The sequence below is a fragment of the Theropithecus gelada genome, chromosome 3 (genome assembly GCF_003255815.1).
Source record: "Theropithecus gelada isolate Dixy chromosome 3, Tgel_1.0, whole genome shotgun sequence".
In the NCBI taxonomy this organism is placed as follows: domain Eukaryota; kingdom Metazoa; phylum Chordata; class Mammalia; order Primates; family Cercopithecidae; genus Theropithecus; species Theropithecus gelada.
Genome location: NC_037670.1, coordinates 110,088,226 through 110,113,397, shown reverse-complemented (window position 1 = coordinate 110,113,397; position 25,172 = coordinate 110,088,226). Strand labels below are relative to the sequence as shown.

Genomic DNA, 25,172 nt, shown 5'->3' with positions numbered 1-25,172 from the left:
GCTCTGTCGCCCAGGCTGGAGTGCAGTGGCTGGATCTCAGCTCACTGCAAGCTCCACCTCCCGGGTTCACGCCATTCTCCTGCCTCAGCCTCCCGAGTAGCTGGGACTACAGGCACCCGCCACCTCATCCGGCTAGTTTTTTGTATTTTTTTAGTAGAGACGGGGTTTAACCGTGTTAGCCAGGATGGTCTCGATCTCCTGACCTCGTGATCCGCCCGTCTTGGCCTCCCAAAGTGCTAGGATTACAGGCTTGAGCCACCTCGCCCCGCCCTTTTCATTTCTATATGAACTAAACATATAATAAATCATTCCATTCCCTTATTCTCGCCTTTTTTTTTAGTCTTACTTTTACATTTTAGTTTCATTTTTTTGAGTCTTACTTTTCCATTTTACAGTTAGTAACATGCATAGCTTCAACAATCCTTATTCTCCAGTCTCTCAGTCAGGACTTCATTGGCTGCAGATTCTCCTCTAGCACTGCATCCATTCAACTGAAGATTTCTGATTTAATGGCATAAGAATTGTGGCAAATATACTTTTATTATCTTTGGAATCTCTTCACATCTGTACCTTTGTCATTTTATATTGACTGTATTTGTCTTCATTCTGATGTTGTTAACCTTGCCAGAAGTTTATCTGTTTTACTAATATTTTCAATTAACCAGGATTAGTTGGTTGGTTTGTCATTGTTTTCCTCTTCATTTTATCTTTGTTTCTACTTCATTAATTCTTGTATTGTTTTTTCAGCTTTATTCCATTGTTCTGACTCTAGTTTCTTTGTATAAAAATTGATTAAAATGTCAGGTCTGCAATGCATTTAGTCTCCTGGCTGGAGGGGGAGACACCACCAGAAAAAAAGAAGGTAGTCTTGTCTCTCTTTGTAAATATACAAGTAACAGACTTGTATATTGTATACAGACTTGTCACTTGTATACAAGTGACAGACTTCTTGCCAAACTAAATGGTTTTATAGAAAGAAAGGCCTCATCTACAAAAGGCTCAGCAAGGTGTACTTGGTTGTTTAGAATTGCTTAAAGAAACTTGAAATCCATAGATTTATAGTACTTGAATGCTTGGGGAATATCATATAAGCTACAACCATGTGAGTATAAAGCAGAGATGGTTTATGACTTAAATAACTCCTTCAGTGGGGGTATTCTGGGCCAGTGAAATTTGGATGCAGAAAAAAAAAAAAAAGCCGGTAGCAGTGGCTGACACCTGTAATCCCAGCACTTTGGGAGGCCAAGGTGCACAGATCATTTGAGGCCAGGAGTTTGAGACCAGCTTGGCCAACCTGGCAAAAACCCCTTCTCTACTAAAAATACAAAAATTAACCATGAATGGTGTCTCACATCTGCAATCCCAGCTACTAGGGAGGCTGAGGAGGAGCATCACTTGAACCCGGGAGACAGATGTTGCAGTGAGCTGAGATCACGCCACTGCACTCCAACCTGGGCGACAGAGGGAGACTGTCTCAAAATAAATAAATAAATAAGTAAATATTAATAAGTAAAGAAATAATAAAAGACTCAGAATGTCCAGCTAAGTGTTCTCGATCTCTCCATGATTTGACTGTATTCTTTGATTATTTGTATTCTTGATATGATTAATAAAGCTTTATCTCTTATTCATGCGAATCTTATTTGACAATCCAATTCTTTTTCAAAATCTCAATTCTTAGATACTCAACTTATTAAAGTTAAGCCTTTCATATTTTCTAATATATGCATTAAATGCTAATAATTTTTCTCTAAGTACCTTCTTAGCTGGCTTCTACAAGTTTTGATAAGTAATATTTTCATTGTTATTCATTTCAAAATATTTTCTAATTTCCAACAATTTCTTTCTGACCCATGTGTGTTTTTCTAAATTCCCAAACAAAAATGATTTTCTAGTTACCTTCTTATTGCTGATAATCAACCTAATTGCATTGCTGTCAAAGAATGTAACTTTTATGATACCACTATTTTCAAATTGGTCCAGTCTTGCTTTATGGTTAGGTGATTATTATTTTTTTCTTTTTGAGATGGAGTCTCACTCTATCACCCAGGCTGAAGTGTAGTGGCATGATCTTGGCTCACTGCAACCTTTGCCTCCAGGGTTCAAGCGATTCTCCTGCCTCATGCTCCTGAGTAGCCGGCATTACAGACACATGCCACCACGCCAGGCTAATTTTTTGTATTTTTAGTAGAGACAGGGTTTCACCATGTTGGTCAGGCTGGTCTGGAACTCCTGACCTCGTGATCTGCATGCCTTGGTCTCCCAAAGTGCTGGACTTACAGGTGTGAGCCACCGCGCCTGGCCTAGGTGATAATTTTATTAATACTCAGTGTATGTTTTAGAGCCAACTATGGCCCACAGGCTAAATCTAGCCAGACACCTGCTTCTGTAAATAAAATGTTATTGAAACACAGCCACATACATTTATTTATGTGTGGTTTGTGGCTGCTTTTACACTACAATGGTAGGATTGAGCAACGTATCAGAGACCACATGTCCTGCAAAGCCTTTACCATCTGGTTTTTGCAGAGAAAGTGTGCTGAGTAATCCCAGCCCTTTGGGAGGCCAAGGCAGGCAGATCACAAGGTCAGAAGATCAAGACCATCCTGGCTAACACAGTGAAACCCCACCTCTACTAAAAATACAAAATATTAGCCGGGTGTGGTGCTGGGCACCAGTAGTCCCAGCTACTCAGGAGGCGGAGGCAGGAGAATGGCCAGAATTCAGGAGGCGGAGCTTTCAGTGAGCCTAGATGGCGCCAAAGAACTCCAACCTGGGTGACAGAGCGAGATTCTGTCTCAAAACAAAAACAAAAACAGAAAACCTCAACAAAAACGAAAAAAGAAAAAAGTGTCCTGAGTCTTACTTTAGAAGAACATGTATTCGACTGTTTGGGGACAATGTTTTATGTATCCGTTGGATAAAACTTCTATTAACTTTTAGTTATTTAAATAGTCAACATACTCTTAAGGATTTTTTTTTCTATCTTGATCTATCAATTACTGAGAGAAGTGTATCAAGATTTCTTGCTATGGTGGTATATTTGCTAATTTAGCCTTACAATTGTGTTAGTTTTGTTATAGATAGACACATAGATAGATTAAAATTCTGTTCTTAGGTGGGCAGAAATTCAGAATAGTTACATTTTCCTGGTGACTGTATTTTGCAAATTTGAATATTAAATGGAATTCTATCTATATTAGTGGCCTTTTAATGGTTGGCATTTGCCAATTTTCTGGTTTAGTATTTGCCTGGTATGTATTTCATTACTTTTATTGTCAATTTTTTTTGTTTTTTGTTTTACATATATCTCTGTTGAACAACAGAGAGGTGGGGTTTATTGTTTATTCCAGAAAAATAGTATGTGTATTTAGAATTTCTTCCACGGGCATTTAATATAGTTACTATTATATTTAAATTTATTTCTATAAGCAAATATTGTGCTTTCTATTTGTCCTGGCTTTTGTATCTATTGACTCTTTTATTTCTACTTTCTTGCCCTCTTTTGAATTGATTATATTTTAATTTTATTTTTCATCTTTAATAATTTAGAAATGACATGATATCTACTTACTTTTAATAATTATATTTAACCTAACAAAATCAAATATCAATAAATACAATTGCTCTCCTAGAATCTCTCATGACAATCAGTTTCTTTTCCACTTAAACATTATTTTTCAGTTTTAGTTCTATCATAATTTAACCTTCCTCCATAAAATTGTTATTATTGCTTATTACATGAGTTTATTTGATTTTAACCACATATTTTCACTTTTTTAGTTCATTTATTATTACATTTCAAACTTTCATTTGAGGCCACTTCAACTAAGAAAAAAACCAAGAGAACTTAAATAAACAAGATAGTGGATTTAAAAAGGATAAAATTTTAAAATCTACTTGTTACAAAAGTTAAAAACAGTAGAATTATGTTTAAGTATTTGTTCATTTAAAAGTCTGATAAAATAGACAAAGCTATTATCAAGAATAAAATTATGAAAAATTCTGTTTAAAAGATATGACATAATTTGAAAGTCTACTGATTTACTTTACAGAAAAAAAAATTGATTACGAAAATCAACTGTAAAGATACAGCAAAACCAAGTATATAAAGACTCATAAATAAAATGGAAGAAGTTAGCACAAAACTTTCTCTAAAACAGTGCTACACTGAGCAAATCTAATATGTGAGTTATAAAAATCCACCAAAAATCAAATAAATAATTATTAATGTATTATACAATCCCAGAGCATAGCAAAAGATGGAATATTTAAAATATATATAATATATATTTTTTCGTCTAGCAATGGGCTATAGTCAAAATTTGATAGAGCATTAAAAAGAGAAAAACTGAGATTCTAGGCAATATTTATTTAAAAATTAACAAATTCAACTCAGCACTATATTAAAAGTTCTAACCTCCATATAAAATTTACCTGAGGAATTTATAGATAAATCCATATTGAGATATCTATTAGCTGATTTGTCATATCAAAAGGTTAAAAAAATCACATTTATATGCTGAAAATCTATCTAAATCCATGAGCTATTCCTGACTTAAGGAAAAACCTCCTAGTAAATTAGGAACATTACTATACATCATTGATCTGATAAATAATTTTTATTTTAAACCTGTGACTAACGGCATAGTTAACTATAAGATATAAAAAGTATTTTTCTGAAAGTCAGGTATAAACAAAAATACTTTCCCCATTATTATGTATCATTATTTCTGGAAATTTCAGCCAATGTGACAAGACAAAGAAAAAAGAATAAGGAGTTAAGATATTGTCAACAGGAGATACAATTGTTATTTGTAAAATTTGTGACTCCGCCTTTGGAAACACTAAGAAAAAACTGTAAGAGTAATATAACTTATAAGAAAAGTTTACTATTTGGCTAATCAGAAGATAATTAGGCAAAAACATAGTTTTCTTATTTCATAGCAATCACCAGTTAGATTGTATAGGTCATAAAACAGTTCTACTAACAAAAACAATAAAACATTAAACTAATGAAAGGTATATCTTAAATATTAAATATCTGAATAAAAAGTAACGTACCTAGGTGATATGGTTTGGCTGTGTCCCCATTCTTGAATTCTAGCTCCCATAATTACCATGTGTTGTGGGAGGCATCCAGCGGGAGATAATTGAATCATGAGGGCAGTTTCCCCCATACTGTTCTCATGGTAATGAATAAGTCTCATGAGATCTGATGATTTTATAAGGGGAAACCCCTTTCATCTGACTCTCATTATCTCTTGCCTGCCACCATGTAAGATGTGCCTTTCACTTTCACCGTGATTGTGAGGCCTCCCCAGCCATGTGGAACGGTGAGTTCATTAAACCTCTTTTTCTTTATAAATTATCCAGTCTCTGATATGTCTTTGTCAGCAGCCTGAAAATGGACTAATACAGTAAATTGGTAGCAGTAGTGGGGAACCTCTGTAAAGATACCCAAAAAGGTGGAAGTGAATTTGGAACTGGGTAACAGGCAGAGGTTAGAACAGTTTGGAAGGCTCAGAAGAAGATAGAAAAATGTGAAAAGTTTGGAACTTCCTAGAGACTTGGAGGGCTCAGAAGACAGGAACATGTGGAAAAGTTTGAAACTTTCTAGAGATGTGTTTGGCTTTGGCCAAAATGCTGATACTGATATGGACAATAAAATCCAAGCTGAGGTGGTCTCAGATGGAGATGAGGAACTCATTAGGAACTAGAGTAAAGGTCTTTGCTATGCAAAGAGACTGGTGGTGTTTTGTCCCTGCCCTAGAGATCCATGGAACTTTGAACTTGAGATGATCTGAGGTATCTGGCGGAAGAAATTTCTAAGAAGCAAAGCATTCAAGAGGTGACAAAGCATAAAAGTTTGGAAAGTTTGCAGCCTGATGATGCAGTAGAAAAGAAAAACCCATTTTCTGGGGAGAAATTCAGGCTGGCTGCAGAAGTTTGCATAAGAAATGAGACGCCAAATGCTAATCACCAAGACAAGAGGGAAAATGCCTCCAGAACATGTCAGAAACCTTCAAGGCAACTGCTCCCATCATAGGCCCAGAGGCCTAGAAGGAAAAAATGGTCTTGTGGGCTAGGCCCAGGGGCCCCCCTGCTGTGTGCAGCCTAGGGACTTGGTGCCCTATATCCCAGTAGCTCTAGCCATGGCTTCAGCGGGTGTGAGCCTCAAGACTTGGCAGCTTCCATGTGGTGTTGAGCCTGCAGGTACAAAGAAGTCAAGAATTGAAGTTTGGGAAGCTCCATCTAGATGTATGGAAATGCCTGAATGTCCAGGCAGAAGTTTGCTACAGTGGTGGGGCCCTCATGGAGAACCTCTGCTAGGGTAATGCAGAAGGGAAATGTAGGGTTGAAGTCCCCACACAGAGTCCCCACTGGAGCACTGCCTAGTGGAGTTGTGAGAAGAGGGCCACCATCCTCTAGTAGATCCACCAACAGCGTGCACTGTGTGCCTGGAAAAGCTGCAGACATTCAACACCAGCCTGTGAAAGCAGCCAGAAGGGAGGCTGTATCATGTAAAGCCACAGGGGTGGAGCTGCCCAAGACCATGTGAACGCCGATCTTGCATCAGTGTGACCTGGATGTGAGACATGGAGTCAAAGGTGATCTTTTTGGAGCTTTGAGATTTGACTGCCGCACTGGATTTTGGACTTGCATGGGGCCTGTAATCCCTCCATTTGGCTAACTTCTCCAATTTGGAATAGGTATATTTATCCAATACCTGTACCCTCATTGAGTCTAAGAAGTAACTAATTTGCTTTTGATTTTACAGGTTTATAGACAAAAAGGACTTGCCTTGTCTCAGATGAGACTTTGGATTGTGGACCTTTGAGCTAATGCTGAAATGAGTTAGTAATTTGCAGGAAAGTTGGGAAGGCATAATTGGTTTTGAAATGTGAAGACATGAGATTCGGGAGAGGTCGGGGTGGAATGATATGGTTTGGCTGAGTTCCCACCCAAATCTCATTTTGAATTCTAGCTCCCATAATTGCCACGTGTTGTGGAAGGGACTCAGTAGGAGATAATTGAATCATGGGGGGCAGTTTCCCATATCCTGTTCTCATGGCAGCAAATAAGTGTCATAAGATCTGATGATTTTATAAGGGTAAACCCCTTTCACTTGACTCTCATTGTCTCTCTTACCTGCCGCCATGTAAGATACGCCTTTCACCTTCCACCATGATTGCAAGGCCTTCCCAGCCATGTGGAACTGTGAATCCATTAAACCTCTTTTTCTTTATAAGTTACCCAGTCTTGGGTATGTCTTTATCAGCAGTGTGAACATGTACTAATACACCACGGAAGATGTGGATCTGAGAATGTGTCCTACGAGAAATGCTCATTTATGTTTTATCCCTTTCTTCACCTTTAAGATAGTAAAGAGAATTTGTGTTTGAAGAATGCAGGTGGGTATTCCAGTTGTCAGTCTTGGAAAGGAATGAGAACCATGGGTTTATCGCAATCATCCTTATAATGTTGGGCCTAACCCCACTGCAGGGAAAGACTGTCAGCCTCTTATTTCCACAAGGCTTAACAAATAAAGCATGGAATTCTGGGAAATTACTGACACAAGCAAAAGGGCAAGGGTTATAGGTGTTATGATAGAAACGTGATTCCTCTCAGACTTAGCACCTCCAAGACATATCTCAGAAGATGGTGGCTGTGAGTAAGCTGATAAGGCTCAGATGTGTCTGAATGAGGAACATCTTGGCAGCAATATACCAGAGTAATATGGATTCAAGGTGGACCTACATTCCTCTGAAGGACCAGTTGATTTAGACAAGTGGCTTAGCAAAACAACCCTATCATAGCACAGAGGAGTAAAACTTCCCACAGGTGAAGGTAATTATTTGATAGTATATCCTATTTCATGAAAGAATAGTGGTACTAATGACAGAGAGAAGGGTTCTCCTTATCTCCTTATCTCTAAAGGTGGATGTCCAGAGCTTTCATTTGTAATCAAAGATGTCTCCTAGCTCAAAGTAAACTATCCAAGTGAAGCAAAAGCATTATCCTACATTGGTACTAGACCTTCCATTGGTCTTAGAATGGTAGAATACAAAAGTCTGTAATTTGATAAATAATAAATTAAAAGGCAATAAAATAAAGAAAACATAAATATAACCCTACCTGTATCCTTTGTATTATTGATAACTTTCTTACATTAGAGATAATGATTACTTTGTGAAGGAAAACATAGATATTATACAAATCCAATTAGTGGGATGGTATTGGTTTTAACTTGAAAACAGATCATAAAGTACACCTGAATGAATGTTTCCATATAGTTAAGAAATTACTATTAAAGAGAAATAAAACACTGTAATATGCAAAAATCAGTACAAATCCTAGAAAAAGAAAGTCAATAAATAACTATTTGCTTATTTTTCAAAAAGGGAAAATACCTGTCATTAGCAGTTAAATGTTTGTTTTAATGTTTGTTAAGACTATTAACTTAATAATTTTGAAATATCCTTATTTTAAACATAATTGCCTCCACGGAGCATAACACTTAAGTTTGAGGTTAAACTACCATGATTATTACTTATGAGAAATGACATTTTCCCACAAAAGTCAGATTCAGAAAAAATTTTTTACCACATTTTATTATAGATAGAAATATTGTTAAAAAGTGGTAAACAGCTTTGTTTACTCACTGAAAATTGTAGACTGTATTCAAAACACATTTGTTTTTACTATGTAATAATTAAACTGGTGATATACTAACATTTATCTACCTGTAATGAACTCAATAAATAAAAAAGGACTGAGACTATATTTTTAAAATGAAAACCCATAGCTAAGAACTCTATATAAAAAAAGAATTTGTATTTTACAAGTAAAAATAAAGTTATCCTAAAAGATTAATTTTAATATACAATGCACAATATCAATTTGTCAAAAGAATTATAGTACCATGATTCAGATAAAAAAAATCCCAGGAGAGGATGGCTAAGAACAGAGGGCAGACCTCTTTATTATCAAATATCTAAAGAGTTGGCTAAGCAAACGATGCAAGATTAATATGAGATTAACCTCCATTTTAGACTTAGAGGGAAGCAGCTGGCCTCTACTGCAAAACTCTAGTCTAGAACCACATCAGTTTGTGTCTTAGCATCAAATAACAGCTAAGATACAGTTACAAATGCATTTATAGGTTAAGGAGCCTGGGCTCTAAAGGTAGTGTCAAAATATAATTTCTATTGTGTATGCCTTAAGAGATATGAATATAAAAATCAGATTAGGCTACAAAAAGAGAAAAATCGATCCATGGTCTTTAAAACTTCAAAGAAAATTTTAACACATTGTTTGAGACTTCCAATTCCCTTAAGAAAATAATGGATATGTACAGAAATAATAATCTTTTCATGTAATTTTCCAAACCATACAGATGCATCAGGAGACCTTAATAAAACCACTCATAAGTTACTTAGAGAGTAAAACTAAGAAAAAGAGAAAATATAGACTTCTATTTACACATAAGTGAGGAAATAATATGAAAATTATGTGAAAAAGAAGAGAGTACAGTAGGGTCCTGGACTTGGTAAAACACAGATAATGTTACCCCAAGGAAAACACTCTTTTTCTTTGGTGTTTTCTTTGGGATAAGACAAAACCTTACCCCAACTAAGATGTGTGGCCTGGTGGACCAAAGCAATGGCTATTGAGGAACTGCGGGAAGTGGGAGAGGCATGAAAGTTGCAGGACCAGAGAGGTGGCAACCTTGTGAGATGGCATTGCTTAGGGTGGAGTGTGACGCAACCTAAAAAAAGTAGATATCCCTTGGAAAGAGACTTGATAGTGAATGCAAAGAAAAAATAAAGTGGTGAAAAGTAAGGATCTCATAGAAAGTTAAAAAAGAAAATAACAAGTGGAAGACATATCAACTTGCAAAAAAGTCATCATTTATTAAAGGCATTGTACTTCCATGCACCCTCAGAAGAGAGTGCTCTTGAACTAAGTAACCTAGCAAGCTGCCGAAACCCCTCATAATGTATCATAGGAATGCTTGTTGTTGCTGATCCTGGAAAATCCAAGACACTTTAGAATGAACAGAAAGTCAGGCAACATTTATGTACAACTAGTGTAGGAAAAAGAAAGTGAAACTCAGTTGTTTAATTTCATGAAAATAGTCCTAAAATATGCAACAGAGAAAAATGTTGATGTAACATTCAAACATGAAGTCTGTAATCGTTAACAAGCACTGGCAGATATATACATATTTGGATATGTGTGTGTGTGTATATATATATTAAATAAGTATAAAATTATGCATATATAGTAATAACAAATATATATTGCAGTGAAATCAATATCTTTTCTTCTCAATAGCACATGTAAATTGATCTTATATTAAGTTACAAAGAAAATCTCAATAACAACCCTAATGTAGAAATAATGTACGATCATTTATTCATAAATTATGTATAATTTTTATATAAGATGATTTTATGTAAGTTATATATAAATCATTTTCTACATAAATGAAAATAATTAGAAAACTTCTTTGATAGTTCAATAAAAAGAAAAATACAGCAAATACTAAAAAATAATGGTAAAAGTCACAGTTCACTGCGAATACATCTAACAATGTTATGTATGAGTATAGATTCAATATACTTAAAATATAACCAACAAAATCTAGCAATGCATTTAAAAAATAATATACAAATAGGTGGTATCTTTCAAATTCAAGAATGGTATAATATCAGAAGAACTTTTACATATTTTTCCATAGATTATCTTATAAAAACTGTTTGATCATCTTGATTTCTTTTACAGATAGATCATTATTGATGTAAATAAATGCAACTGATTTTTGATGTTGATTTTGTGTCCTGCCACTTTACTAATTCAATCATTAGTTCTAACAATTTTTGTGGCATTTTAAGGATTTTCTACACAGAGGATCATATCATCTGCAAACAAAGATAATTTTACTTTCTTTCCCATTTGGATGGCTTCTATTTATTTTTCTTATCTGATTGTCTTTGCTAGTATTTCCAGCAATTTTAATAGAACTGTCAAATAGAAGTGCAAAGGGTAGGCATCTTTTTACCTTGCCTTGTACCGTATCTTAGAGGAAAACCTTTCTATCTTTTAGCATTAAATAACAAGTAAGATACAGTTACAAATGCATGTATAGGTTAAGGAGTCTGGGCTTTAAAGGTAGTGTCAACATATAATTTCTATTGTGTATGCCTTAAGAGATATGAATATAAAAATCAGATTAGGCTACAAAAAGAAAAAAATTGATCCATGGTCATTAAAACTTCAAATAAAATTATGTTGGCAGTTGGCTTTTTATAAACGGCCTTAGTTATGTTGAGGAAATTTTCTTCTATATGTATTTTGTTGAGAGTTTGTATCATGAAAATATGTTGAACTTTGTTAAGTATTTTTCTGCATCTATTGAGATAATCATGTAATTTTTATCTTTCATTCCCTGAATATAGTGTATTACATTAATTTGTGTATGTTGGCACAGGTGCATATAAAGACAATAAAGGATTTTTATTACTATAAGTACAGTTAGTAAATCTATTAATGAAGGCAAGAACAACAAAGTTGGAGGCATCACACGTTCTTACTTCAAATTATACTACAAAGCACTAGTAATCAAAACAGTATGGTATTGGCATGAAATACACACATAGACCAATGGAACAGAATAGACAGCCCAGAAATAAACCCAAGCACATGTGGTCAATTAATTTCCAACAAGGCCACCAAGAAGAAATGATGAGGAAAGATTAGTTTTTTCCAATAAATGGAGTTGAGAAAACTGGATATCCATACACCAGAATCAACTCAAAATGGATTAAATACCTAAACATAAGGCCAGAAACAAACACACAAAAAACTCCTAGAAGAAAACATAGGGGAAAATCTTGTTGATATTGAACTTGGCAATAATTTCCTGGATATCAACCCAAAAGATTAAACAACAAAAGCAAAAATAAATAGGTGGTGCTACATCAAACTAAAAGGTTTTTGCACAGCAAAGGAAGCAACCAACAAAATGAAAAGTAAGCCTACAGATGGGAAGAAAATATCTGTGAAACATACACCTCATGGGTTTAATATTCAAAATATGTAACAATTCAAATCTAGAGTAAAAACGAAAACCAAACAACCTAGTAAAAAATGAGCAAAAGAGCTAAACAGACATTTTTCCAAAGAAGACACAAAAATAGCCAACAAGTATATTAAAATGTGCTTAACATCATTAACTACTGAGGGAAATGCAACTCAAAACCACTATAAGATATCAATTCTGCTGTGCAGAAGCTCTTTAGCACTATTCATAACAGCAAAGACATGGAATCAACCTAAATGCCCATCAGTGACAGACTGGATAAAAAAAAATGTGGTACATATACACCATGGAATACCATGCAGCCATAAAAAATGATGAGATCATGTCCTTTCCAGGGATGTGGATGAAGCCGGAGGCCTTTATGCTTAGCAAACTAATACAGAAACAGAAACTCAAACACCGCATGTTCTCACTTACAAGTGGGAGATAAATGATGAGAATGCATAGACACATATAGGGAACAACACATACTGGGACCTTTTGGAGGGTGTAGGGTGGGAGGAAAGGGAGGATCAGGAAAAATAACTAATGGGTACTAGGTTTAATACCTGGGTGATGAAATAATCTGTACAACAAACCCCCATGACACAAGTTAACCCATGTAACAAACCCACACTTATACCCCTGGACTTTATAAAAATTTTGTACTTAAAAAATAACAATAAATAAAGATATCACTTTATGCTTGTTATGATGGCTATTATGAAAAAGTCAAGAGGTGTTTGGAAGGGTGTGAAGAAATGGGAATCCTTGTATACTGTTGGGAATTTAAACTGGTACAGACATAGTAGAAAATAATATGGATGTTCCTCAAAAAAATGAAAATACAACCATCATATGACCGAGAAATATCTCTTCTGGGTATATACACAAAAGAATTGAAGTCAGTACTTCAAAAACATATCTGCACTACCATGTTCACTGCATTATTCACAATAGCCAAGATAGGAAAACAATCTAAGTGCCCATCCATGAGTAAGTGGATAAAGAAGTTGTGAGATATGTATACACACAGGCATACACTTATACATATACACATATAGATGCATATATACAGTAAAATATTATTCAGTCTTACAAAAGGAGATACTGCTATTTGCAACAACAAGTATGAATCTAGAGGATACTATACTAAGTGAAATAAGCCAGATACAGAAAGAAAAATACTGCACAATCTCACTTATGTGTGGAATGAAAAAGAAAAAAAGTTGAATATATAGAAACAGTAGAGTAGTGGTTACCAGGGACAGGGAAGGGGAGAAAAATGAGAGAATGTTGATTAAAGGGTACCAACTTGTAGTTATGTTAAGATAAACAAGTCTAGAGATCTAATATCAGCAGGAGGACTACAGTTATTAATACTGCATGTTAAGAATTTGCTCAAGAGTAGATTTTAGGTGCTCTTATCAAAAAGTAAAGATAGAAAAAAGCAACTAGCAACTACAGAACGTGATGGACATGTTAAAGTTGCTTACCTGTAGTAGTCATTTCACTACAAATATGTATATCAATATACAATTTTGTACAACCTAAATTTACACAACTAAAAAAGTTCAACCTTTATAATAATCTTGAAATACCAAATAAAACAAAGATAAACTAAAATACCATTTAATTAAAGTGAAAAGTGATTTATTAATGTTTTTCTGTTTATACCTAATATATTGGCCTTTTTCATACATTTTTATTTAGGGATAGATTGATATAATTTGTAATATACTTTCTCAGTGTAAACTAAGGACATTAAAATGTGTATATGTCTTTACTAAGTTATTTCCACCTTAAGAGAACAGAAATGGAGTTATTCATCACTTGGTGGTAAAATTCTGCATTGCTTTTATTTTTATCCTTATGTATTTAATTTTCTATACAGTATACAATTAGTTTAATAATATATTTTGAAATATAAAATAACATTAATTTTACATGAAAGACTTAGATATCCTAAGAATAAAACTTCAAGGAAAATAATTAAATACTGCAGTAGTACAACTAGGAAGTTGCTCTAGGTTTAGGCAAGCCCATAGAATAAATGATTAAACCTGCTTCAGGTTGGGCAAGGAATACTTCATCAACAAGGAGAAGATTCAACTTGCTAAATAGTTGCAAGGAGGGAATTATATTTTTTTCAAAGAAAGAAACTTATGGTAAAGCTTAAAAAAAGTGTTCCTTAAAGTCCGAAGTAAAGTGTACATCCTAATCGTCTGGAGTTGTTGTTTAAAATGTGCATCTTTGAGCGCCAGCTCAAACCCACTAAGTAAAAACCCCTGGGCACAGGGCATAAAAGCCTGCTGTGTACCTGGCTCTAAAGATGGTTCTCACGCACAAAATTTCAGAACCACATTGCAGAAAAGTAAAGCAGTATGACATGCTTTGGAAACTTCAGATAATTTCGTGCAACTGTATTATAGGTTACAGATAATGAGAGATGAATCTGGAAAAGAATGTTATGGTACATGCCTAAGAATTCTTAAATGACACACAAGGGGCTTGGACAGTATGTGAAGATTCCAGAGGAAACCACTGAAGAGTTTTAAGCAAAGGAGTAACCTGATCATATTTTTTTCTTTCCAGGATTACCCTGGCATCAGTGTAGATGACTGGATATGAGGCAGACATAGATTGGAAGAAAAACTCCAGAGTGTTTTAATTTTTCCGGCATAAGAAAGGATTAGGAAAGGCTTACTTAGGTATAATTGGTGAACAATTGATTACGTGGATGAAGGGAGAAGAAATAATTTTGGATGATTCTGATACCCATGTTTGCCTGCTTCCATATCTAAGTTTATAACAATATATAGGGACAACGGATATTTTAAATCTACAACTCTGTACTTTTCTACTTTTCCTTATTTTTATCACAGGACCTAATTTTACTGGAAACCTGAAGCTTGTAAAGATAAGTTCCTGCCACTACAATAAGTCCATCAGGTCATAAGAAGGCTGATGAAGGATGAAGAGACATCCTTCTTACGCTGATTATTTTAGGTCAGATCCTTGGGGACACCCTAGAGATTTATCTCTGGATGCACCAGAGCTAAAATGTCTACAGACATTATTACAATGTATGGACAGACACTCCACAGGATATTCTCTGACTGGATAAGATTGTTGGCTAAAAGCCTAACAGGACTTTTGCGGGAGACAGCATGCACACTTGAGGGTGCTGTGATCCAGGCAATTTGGAGGCCTCCATTGCAGTTTCTATGGTTAAATATTGTGACAATGTGTGTGCAGAGGGGACACATCAGTGGTAGTCCAGGGTAATTTAAAAAATACTGTCTTATTAAAAGCCATCCCATTCCTATTTTGACTTTTTGTGTCACAGAATGAGACATTCCTTTTAATTAGGCTATCTGTGAAACCACAGCTACGACTTGCCTTCACAATGATTGTGGCAAGAAGGAATTTCCCTTTGACTGCCGAATGTCCTGTGACCACTTTATATATTTCTTAATTAAACTAACACTGCAGAGGTAATAGGGCATTAGAACAATTTCATCCAAAATATCTACTTCCTATCCATGCTGATCAAAGAGATGTAAATGTAGGCTGAGTTGGATCCATGATCCCTTAAGGGCTTTGGCTACATGGGAGATAAAGGGAGCAAATACCAAATCCAGCTTCCCTTTGGGGTTTCTAGGAGCCCCCAGAATCCTCAAAGGCTCTGACTCACTCACTTTGCATCCCCATAACACACACAAGATCCTTCTCCTCTAAGTATTCCCACCAAAAACAGTCATAAATTCAGGCCTTAACCAACCTTTTAATGGCATACTGCTTTTTGTCATGGTTATCTATTATCTTTTTTCTTAAAGCACTGCCTCTGCTCTGCTGTTTTTTCAAAAAAAAAAATTTATTGACTTGTATGGAGAAACCAGGGTATTTGTCCTGTAGAGTGTCCAACATTAAGGATTTACTTTCCTTGGTTTCTTATAATTTGTTCCTATATCCCCAGTATTTCCCTACAATCTGACAATATGATAGTGAGATCTAGAGGTTTGACTATCTTTGGGTTGACTGTATTTTATTTCTCCAAGAATACTTGATGGGGAGGGTCCACTTATTACTGTATCATATCAGGAAGCAAATAATGTCTATGACTAAACTATTATGGATGTCAGAATGATCTGTGAGTTCAGAGACATTAGCCTGATTTCCCATGAGACTGTCCCCTTTCATACAATGGTTTCAGCACCCAATGATGATGGTTACCTATATTCATACTTTTGTTAGGGGTATTTTCTAACATTTTAATGCATATATTAGGTGGAATTATATCAATGACATCCATATACTATTTTCCCTGTGGTACAATCATTAAAAATAAACAAAAAAAAGGATAAATGCTTTATTCTTTCTGTTAATTCATCAGTTTTCAAATTAATGAGATAATGTCCTAGAAACCTCCAAAAGGTATGAAGGAGGTGAGTGTGTGTGTATAATCATAAATTCAGATTTCTATGTATTTATATACATTGTGGTCATTATTTGTTTTGATGGTCATATTGTCTCATTGTAGGCTAGTGGGAGCTCCTTAATATTACTCTTCTGTTTTTGTGACATGATTCATTAGTCTTTGATAGCTTCCTTGATTACTGGAGTAAGATGGCCCAAGCTTATCTTACATATTTCCTGCCCCAGACCTGGATTCAGCTCTTCTCCTAAGAGCACTGGTTCTTTTTAGTGGGTAATAGTATGGAGAGACCACAGTCTGGATGGTAATTGTAACTACTGCTACTGAGTTGTCATTACTTCAAGGACTTTTCAATGGAAAAGTGGGAAATACAGATTTTTTGATAGAGAAAATCAGTTATTAATTTATATGAGTATTTCTAACTCGAATTTAAGTCAAAGATTTTCACTTAATTTCTTTCGTTGTATAGTTGTATCTCATTTTCTCTTAACGCTGAAAATCCTGACTTCTAAAGAAATGTAATTACTTGTTTTCTTACAGCATAGTATTCTAGATACAATAGGTTCAAAATAACACCAGTATTACTATTAACAATGAGACTACTAAATGCATCTTCAGAGTGCACTAAAATCTCAGAATTCACTGCAATATAATTCATCCATGTAATAATAAACCACTTGTAACTCCAAAACTATTCAAATAAAAAGTAATAATAAATTTTAAAATGCATTTTGAGATATCTTCAGAATTTTTTGACCTTTGTATTTCCCAAATGACATTCTCATATTAATTTTTGAAGTCATTGAAAATAAGTATATATCCTTTGTGTAGTTATGCCACTATTTGGTATTCAGTTGGGTTTGAATGTTTAAGGAAATGCTTTTTCTTTTTTATTTAATTTTGATTATGAATTATGTCAAATACTTACATGGTCCAAGATCAAAACCATATAACAGGTATATTTACATAAATATTATCTCCACAACTGTCCACCCCTCTGTTCCCTCCATCCCTCTACAGGTAAACATTTTTAATATCTTTAGTATCTTCTGTGATGTTTGTATATATGTTTATTCATACTGTTCTAGGCCCTGTATTTCTTATGTATCCTGGGAGTCCAAAGATACGCATATATAGATGTTTTGCTAACTCCTCATCCATAAAATCTTCAACCAGTCCCCAATTGATGAGTACCTGGTTTGCTTCTAGTTTTCAGCATCATTCAGAGTTCTCAGGCATATACCTATTTGTCAAAATAACTGGGATAAATTTTTAAATGAAAGATTGTTCAGGCAAAAGGTAAATGCATTTGTAATTCTGCCAAATAAGAGGCATACTTTTAAATACGTTAATCTTGCCATGAAAATGTAAGAATTTTGAAAAATTATTTTATTACAGAGAAAGAAAAAAGCTGTTTCATTGGAATGACCATATTTAATCAATGATAATTTACTGGTTAAATTTAAATTATTAAATTTATGCATGGTTTATATAAATAAACACCTTAAACAGTACAAACATTTGAAAAACTTTACTTTCCTTGGTTTTTATAACTTTAGTGGTCTCCAACCCACTATGTCTTAGGAAATAATGTAACACCAGGAAAATCCTTCCATCTATCTATATGTAAACACAAACATATACATGTGAGTGGGGATTGGTAGATAAATAGATAGAAATTGTTTTCCCAGAGGACAACATTTCTGGCTTTAATAAATTGATCAGCTTTTTAAATCAGTCAAGAATGTTATGATCTTTTAAATAAATCCCCTTATTCACTCACTGTACTGCAATCTAACACAATAAAATGGGAGTAATATTTTTAAAGTGTTGGTAAATCTGCGACTTCATCTTCTTGGGCCTAAAATATAATCCAACTTTTAAAGCAAAATGAGTTTCATTTGCTAGTCCTTTATATTCTCAAATATCTTAAAAAACACATGATTATGTCGTCTTACGTTGTTTCAGTTATTATCCTCTTCTGAAATCAGGAATACAACCCCAAGAAATGAGTGAGTCATATTTGCTTTTATATCTTATGCATTGCAAGAATTCAGTCGCACAAACAGTTGAACCATAAATTAAAAATGGTAGACTCACATTTGAATAGCAGCTAGCTGTGTATAAAAAACATACAAATTTTTTAAAAAGTGACTTGTGTCAATAAAAACTGGTGAATAAATCACTAATGATTTGTTTCCTCATGCTGTCATATTATTCTTCACATATAACCATAAAGGCAAATAAGCATTCACAAGATGACATATTAAGAATGTTTAAAATTGCTTCTTCCGAATTTTCCGGATTCTACTGGCAAAGCGAAACTTTGGTATCTTCTTTTTCCTTTTCAAAGCTACAATCAATAAAACAACAGTGAAAATCATACATCTCCAGTCTGTAGGCTCACTATAAATCACTATTTCTGACACGGTTATTGAGCTCACTTCATCTTGTTTTTAAGGACTGTGAAGTCAAAACTCATTATACACTCAGTTAATAATATTTTACCTTTAAGATATGAAAATACGGCTACTGTCTACTGCAGCTAGCCAGTAAAAGCATTTTGACAAAACTGATTAACACTGTGGAGATACTTATGTAGAAGTAGTCTAGAAACGGCAAATTGCTGTTAGTAAAATGGATAAATAAAAATACAATTTTGCTGATAAGTTATTTATAAAGTTTATCTAAAGGCAGAATAAGAAAACATTCACTACCTTTTGCACAGGCACGTCTGCAATCCTCCCTGCTAACAAAGTTATTGTCATTCCCTCCACAGCCAGTATAGGTGAAAGCATCACAGGTTTTGTATCTTGGATTAAAATAATAGCGAGTCACATTGGCAGAGCACAGTCCCTCATCTTTTGGACTGTAGCAAAATGATGGACCTTTATAAAAAAGAGAGGAAAATTAGAAATGTTATAATACCAGAATTTTTAAAGTATGGTGATTACTGAAGTAACTGAAGAAAATCTCATCCCATAGAAGCCTCAGTCTGAATCCAAAATATCATACTAAACCTTTAAAAAGATGTGCTTCAAATTTCAGGTAAGCTTACATGCTATATTTTTGTAATTCTAAATTTTTGTAAACTGGATAGAATTTCTTCTGAAGCTACATCTTTGTATCCTTTAAATGTAAAAAGAAGTTAAACCCAAATACCAGATATGGTTAGGTAAAACTGGGGTAAGTTTCAAGGACAATATGTAGCATGATTTGGTATATTTTGTCGTGTTGGTAGTTTTGCTTTAATGTTTTTAACAGCTCTCATTCCATTATTAATCAAGAATATATGCATACTAATTTCCAGGTAACCACTGGAGCAAAACATTTATATCTATACAAACAAGAGAACATCCACAGCAACCATCACCACATTAACTCAAGAGTTTGCATATTCAACACAGTATAGCCATAAAGCTTCATCAAATTCTCTGCCAAAGCAAGTTTTCCTTGTTTGTTGAACTTTTCAAAAATCTCTGTGTCTAGGGGAAATATCTGTATTGTCTCCCTCTGCAAATATTAACTACTACTCAAGAGACCATCATTTCAATGATTCAGGTGTGGTGGTGGGAGAGGTAACAAACAGATAGGACAGGAAAGTGTAGAGATGTTTGTGCTGCAATTTGCAATTACTAAAGAATACAGAAATCTAACCGAAAACTTTATAAATAAATTTTCAAGTTTCACCATCTTAATTCTGTATATATTCCACTATCTCACATGTATAACTGATTCTGTACAAATCTGAGGTCATAACATTCATTAATGAATACTTTAATCTTTTATATGTAAATTGAGTAGATGAGAAATAGTTCTAAAGAAACAATTCAGGGCCGGGCGCGGTGGCTCACACCTGTAATCCCAGCACTTTGGGAGGCCGAGGCGGACAGATCACAAGGTCAAGAGATCCAGACCATCCTGGCTAACACGGTGACACCCCCCCTAAACAAAAAAAAAAAAAAAAAAAAAAAAAAAGAAGAAGAAAGAAAGAAAAAAAAAATCAGCTAGGCATGGTGGCGGGCACCTGTAGTTCCAGCTACTCAGGAGGCTGAGGCAGGAGAATCGCTTGAACCCAGGAGGCAGAGGTTGCAGAGAGTCAAGATTGTGCCACTGCACTCCAGCCTGGGCGAAAGAGCGAGACTCCGTCTCAAAAACAACAAAACAACAACAACAACAAATCAGAAGAAGCAGAAAGCAAAAATTTGAATCATGGCTTTGTCACTTTCCAGTCCTAAGAGTTTGACAAGTCATTAACTTGTCAAGTAATGTGAAATCATGAGAATGCACACCATGTTAATTTCGCATCAAATTAGTTTTTTCCACCCAAATGTCTTTTTTAAAAAGTGAAATAGAAGTACCATAAAAATCGTATTTACTTTTCTTTGGTGCACAGAAGGCCATACAAGTAACTTCATCTGGAAACCTGTTCTCAATCCAGTTCCGGTGACACCCACCAGATGAGAATTTTTCACATGTCATGGAACTTAGATTAAAGAAATACTTTTCTGTGGACCCCTCACACTGGTCGTCCACGCTCACTTGCAGCCGGCAAACTTTGGGAACTTCTAGGAAAAGGAGAGTAATAGAACAATGTTAGTCAAAGTAGCCTTCTTATTACTTTCAAAACTTCACTGCATATTCAGCAACATTTTATGGGGGGAGAGAAGTCGTATTAGTGTTGGAATAGTAAATCCCCAGAATACTCCTATGAATCCAGATATTTACTTTTTTCTTTCTTTTTTCTAAAAGAGTGTATTCAGAGCTGACTCAGCTGTGATGTATCTTTCATGTTCCGGAGAAAGACACTTTGTTTTCTCTGGGTGTTCTCTGATTGTACATATGCAGTTAATCAAAGTTTATTCACATGAATATGCATTTTCCCCTGGCTCAGTTCCTTGAATCGCAAAGCCCCATGTTCTCTTACAGGCCTTAACAGATATAATCTAAAAATTAAAAATAAAGTAAAATATACATTATTATGAATCTCCACCATATCCCGCAACTAATCCAACACATGTTTGGGTATCGGGACAAAAGTAGAGTTATATAATGAGCTAAGTCACACTTTAATAATAAAATCCACTAAAAGTATTTCAGATTGATGGATAATCGACAGGAGGAAATGATGTACTGTAGGAGAGATAAAAATCATAGGTTTGTAACTAAAGAAAAACACAGAGAAGCACTTACGTTGCACCTAAACACGTTATTCTCTTGCATTTATTATACCCTATGGTGAAGGAACGAATCTTTCCCTGAGTCCGCATAGGCACTGAATTATGATCAATGTCAACTGGGAGACAGAAAATGTATTAGTGGTTGTAAATTTGTGATTATTTTTGAGAAACTGAAAACCATGAGGTTTGCTTAACACTTGAGAAAACCCAGACTACAACTTCCAGTAGAAACCGAGACGTGGGAAACTGGCGAAGTTGCTACCAGCCGCCGGCGCAAGGAGCGCGGGAGTCCTGGGTGCGGCCGGGGCACTTACTTTCTATCCGCCAGCAAGCCTCGTCGCAGGCCTCCCAGGTGTAGAAATTGTTGGCGTTGCCCTCGCAGCCCCCGTACAAGAACTGGCGGCATCTCTGCGTGTACCTGTCGTAGTAGTAACGGGGAAGTAGGGCCCGGCAGGGTCCGTAGTCTAGGGGCAGGAGGCAGATCTCCGCGTTATTTCCTGAAGAAGGGGCAAAAGGAGAGCAAAAGACAGGGAAAGTGGTCAGGCGTAGCTCCTAGGAGGAAGGAGAATCCCGAGGAGTTCTGTCCCCTTCCGAGCGGAGGGGCCTCTGCAGAGAAAGTGCACACTTGGGAGTGAGTCCCCGCTGCCCGCGGAGCGCGCGGCAGGGACCTGAAGAAAGCGAGGCTTGGAGGGCGGGTGCACGGGGCCCCATGACCCGCTGCGCCCTCTCCGCCGGTTGGGGAGAGAGGCTCCCAGAGTAGCCAGATACCTGTTGGCTCCTGAGCGGCATCGCCCAGTGCAGCCTCCGTCAGGAGCAGCAGCAGAATCGACAGCTCCAGGGGGCGAGTGGCGTCCATGGTGCAGGGGGTCGAGCGGCCCGCCGGGCAAGGCGTCCGAGAAAGCGCCTGGCGGGAGGAGGTGCGCGGCGTTCTGCTCCAGGCGGCCCGGGTGCCCGCTTTATGCGGGGCGAGCGTCCGGCCGACCCCCCCGGGGCGGAGCCTGAGGGGTGGCTGATTCATGCACAGGGGCTGTCACCCCGCCGCCCCCGCACTATAAACTGTGTAAGAGGGAGAGGAATTCCCCGCCAAGTTGAAAAGTTGAACCTGCCTCCCAAACTTTCTCCTGTAGTCCAGACGGGGACGCCCTGAGGGAGGGTTTGTGTCAGTGGTGGGAAATCGGCAAGCTAGACGGGAATGACCTGCTGGTGACTGTGCTGTAAAGAAGCCTGAATCCACTTCTTGAAGGCATGAAGTCCAGGTATTTGAAGGACTGGTGGAGAGAAAGTGCGGAATTCTTGGGTCAGAGCGGAGCGGGATTCGTTGCAATAGACCTTCAGATTAGATTAGAAATGTAAATAAGTGTATATTTATATTTATACACACAGATTTCAACCGAGTTCGAATTTACATTTAATACAGGCTTGTAATATATCGTAGGTGAACAGTTTGGTAAATTTTGACAACTGTATAACCACCAATAAAGAATTAGAACATTTCGGCGGTGTGCGGTGGTTCGCGCCTGTATTCCCAGCACTTTGTGAGGCCAAGGCGTGTGGATCACCTGAAATCAGGAGTTTGAGGCCAGCCTGGCCAATATGGTGAAAGCCCGTCTCTATTAAAAACACAAAAAGTTAGCCGGGCGTGGTGGTGGGCGCCCGTAGTCCCATCTCCTCGGGAGGCTGAGGTGGGAGAATGGCTTGAACCCGGGAGGTGGAGGCTGCAGTGAGCCCAGATGGTGCCACTCCACTCTAGTCTGGGCGGCAGAGTGGAATTCTGTCTCAGGAAGAGAAGGGGAAGGGGAAAAGGGAGGGGGAGGGGAAGGGGGAGGGGAGGGGGGGGGGGAGGGGGGGGGGAGAGGGGGAGGGGGGAAGGGGGAAGGGGAAGGAAGAAAGAAGGAGAAAGGAGAAAGAAGGAGGAGGAGGAGGAGGAGAAGAAGAAGAGGGAAGAGGAAGAGGAAGAAGAAGAAGAGTAAATTAGAACATTTCCATCACCCCAAAAAGCTCCTGCAGACTTTTTCCCAAATCAATCCTTCCATCCTCAGGCCAGGGACAACCACTCTTCTCATTTCTATTACCATACATTAGTTTTGCCTGTTCTTAAATTTCATATAAATGGAATTATAAAGCATTCACTGTGTAGTATTTCTTTCTCACACCTCCTGTTTTTGAGCTACACCCAGGTCATTGCATCAATAATCTGTTTCTTTTAATTCCTTCGTAGTCCGAGGTATGAATTTACAAAACGTATGACTATCCCACAATGTATAAATATGTTGCTGTGTGTATCAATAGTCTGTTCCTTTAAATCATTGAGTAATATTCTAATATATCACAAATGTCTTATTACTGGAATTTGTGTTGTTTCTAGTTTGTTTGGGGGCTCTTATGAATAAAGCTGCTTTGTGTGGACCTGCAATTTTTATTACTCTTGGATAAAATACTTAGAAATATTAGACACTGCCGAACAATTTTTTCAGAATGATTGTACCATTTTACACCCCAACCAAGCATGTATGGAGCTACGTTTTTGTATGTAGCTATGTTTTTCGAGATGAAACATAGTAGTCCAGAGAGATAGCCTTGGGGAGTTCTGAAGATTTGACCAGATCAGTGTCTTGCCACACGTTTCCTAATGTTAGTACATCTATTAAAGTTCCCTGTTCCTTTGACATATTAGCTTGTGACCTACTTTTTTTTTTAATACAATTACCTACAGTGAAATTTTACATAAAATATTAAAGATATTTTTGAAGACATTTTAATATACGTGTCTTCCCTTCCCCTTTTCTCTTGTTCTATTCAACATTCTCAAGTAAATAATTATTCTTGACTTCTGAGGATACTGGGAGTAGTTTATAGAAGTTCTCTTTCAAGTTTCCAGGAAGCCCTGAAAAGTATAGGATACACTTGCTCAAAGTGGGTTAATACTCTGAGATATTTTGCACATTATATCCTTGTGCCAGTTTTCAGTCATTCTGATGTCATGTTACAAGGTCACTGTCCTAGGAAAACCAGCCTGATCTGGAAATGCTGTCAGCTTTGATTAGCAGATATCTATGATTAAGAATGATAGTTGAAACTATAAGGGTAAATGTTTAATTGTCACCTCTCCAGTAGGGAAAAAATAAAATGGGAGGGAAATGGTTTGTATAGTTCACTGATTTCTGGGGGTAAATGCTCTCACTAAGGTCAGTTTCAAGCTGCCACTGCAGAATCACTGAATGCTGAGATGGGAAAAGATCTCCAAGAGCCAGAGCTCCCCATAGCCAAAATCTGTGTGAGCTGGCTCTAATGCACCAACCACTGAGCCAGCCAGCCAGTTTCAGAATGACACATTCAGAGTAGTCAGATTAGACCCTCCCAGTTCTTTCAAAGTATTATTAGGAGAGGGAATTTACCACTCATTTGCTGAGAATCATATTCAGGAGAAAAGTTAACTCAACTTCAAACTTGCCTATTTCTATCTTCT

At 36.5% G+C, this 25,172-nt stretch overlaps 1 protein-coding gene across 2 annotated transcripts in view; it reads right to left on the bottom strand.

The window, feature by feature from the left end:
• The window catches only part of TFPI2 (tissue factor pathway inhibitor 2), a 25,602-nt gene extending 2,731 nt beyond the window's left edge, over positions 1-22,871 (bottom strand). The window contains exons 1-5 of one of the 2 annotated variants that reach the window (XM_025380782.1): positions 22,475-22,871; positions 22,021-22,203; positions 20,888-21,094; positions 19,244-19,414; positions 17,864-18,879 (exon numbers count right to left, since the gene is read on the bottom strand). In XM_025380782.1, coding sequence (XP_025236567.1) covers positions 18,803-18,879; positions 19,244-19,414; positions 20,888-21,094; positions 22,021-22,203; positions 22,475-22,724 — 888 coding nt within the window. In that variant the 5' untranslated portion in view covers positions 22,725-22,871 and the 3' untranslated portion in view covers positions 17,864-18,802. Of the gene's footprint in view, positions 1-17,863; positions 18,880-19,243; positions 19,415-20,887; positions 21,095-22,020; positions 22,204-22,474 lie in introns of those variants that run through there. The other variant, XM_025380783.1, reaches the window with a different exon arrangement.
• Positions 22,872-25,172: the final 2,301 nt, after the last annotated feature.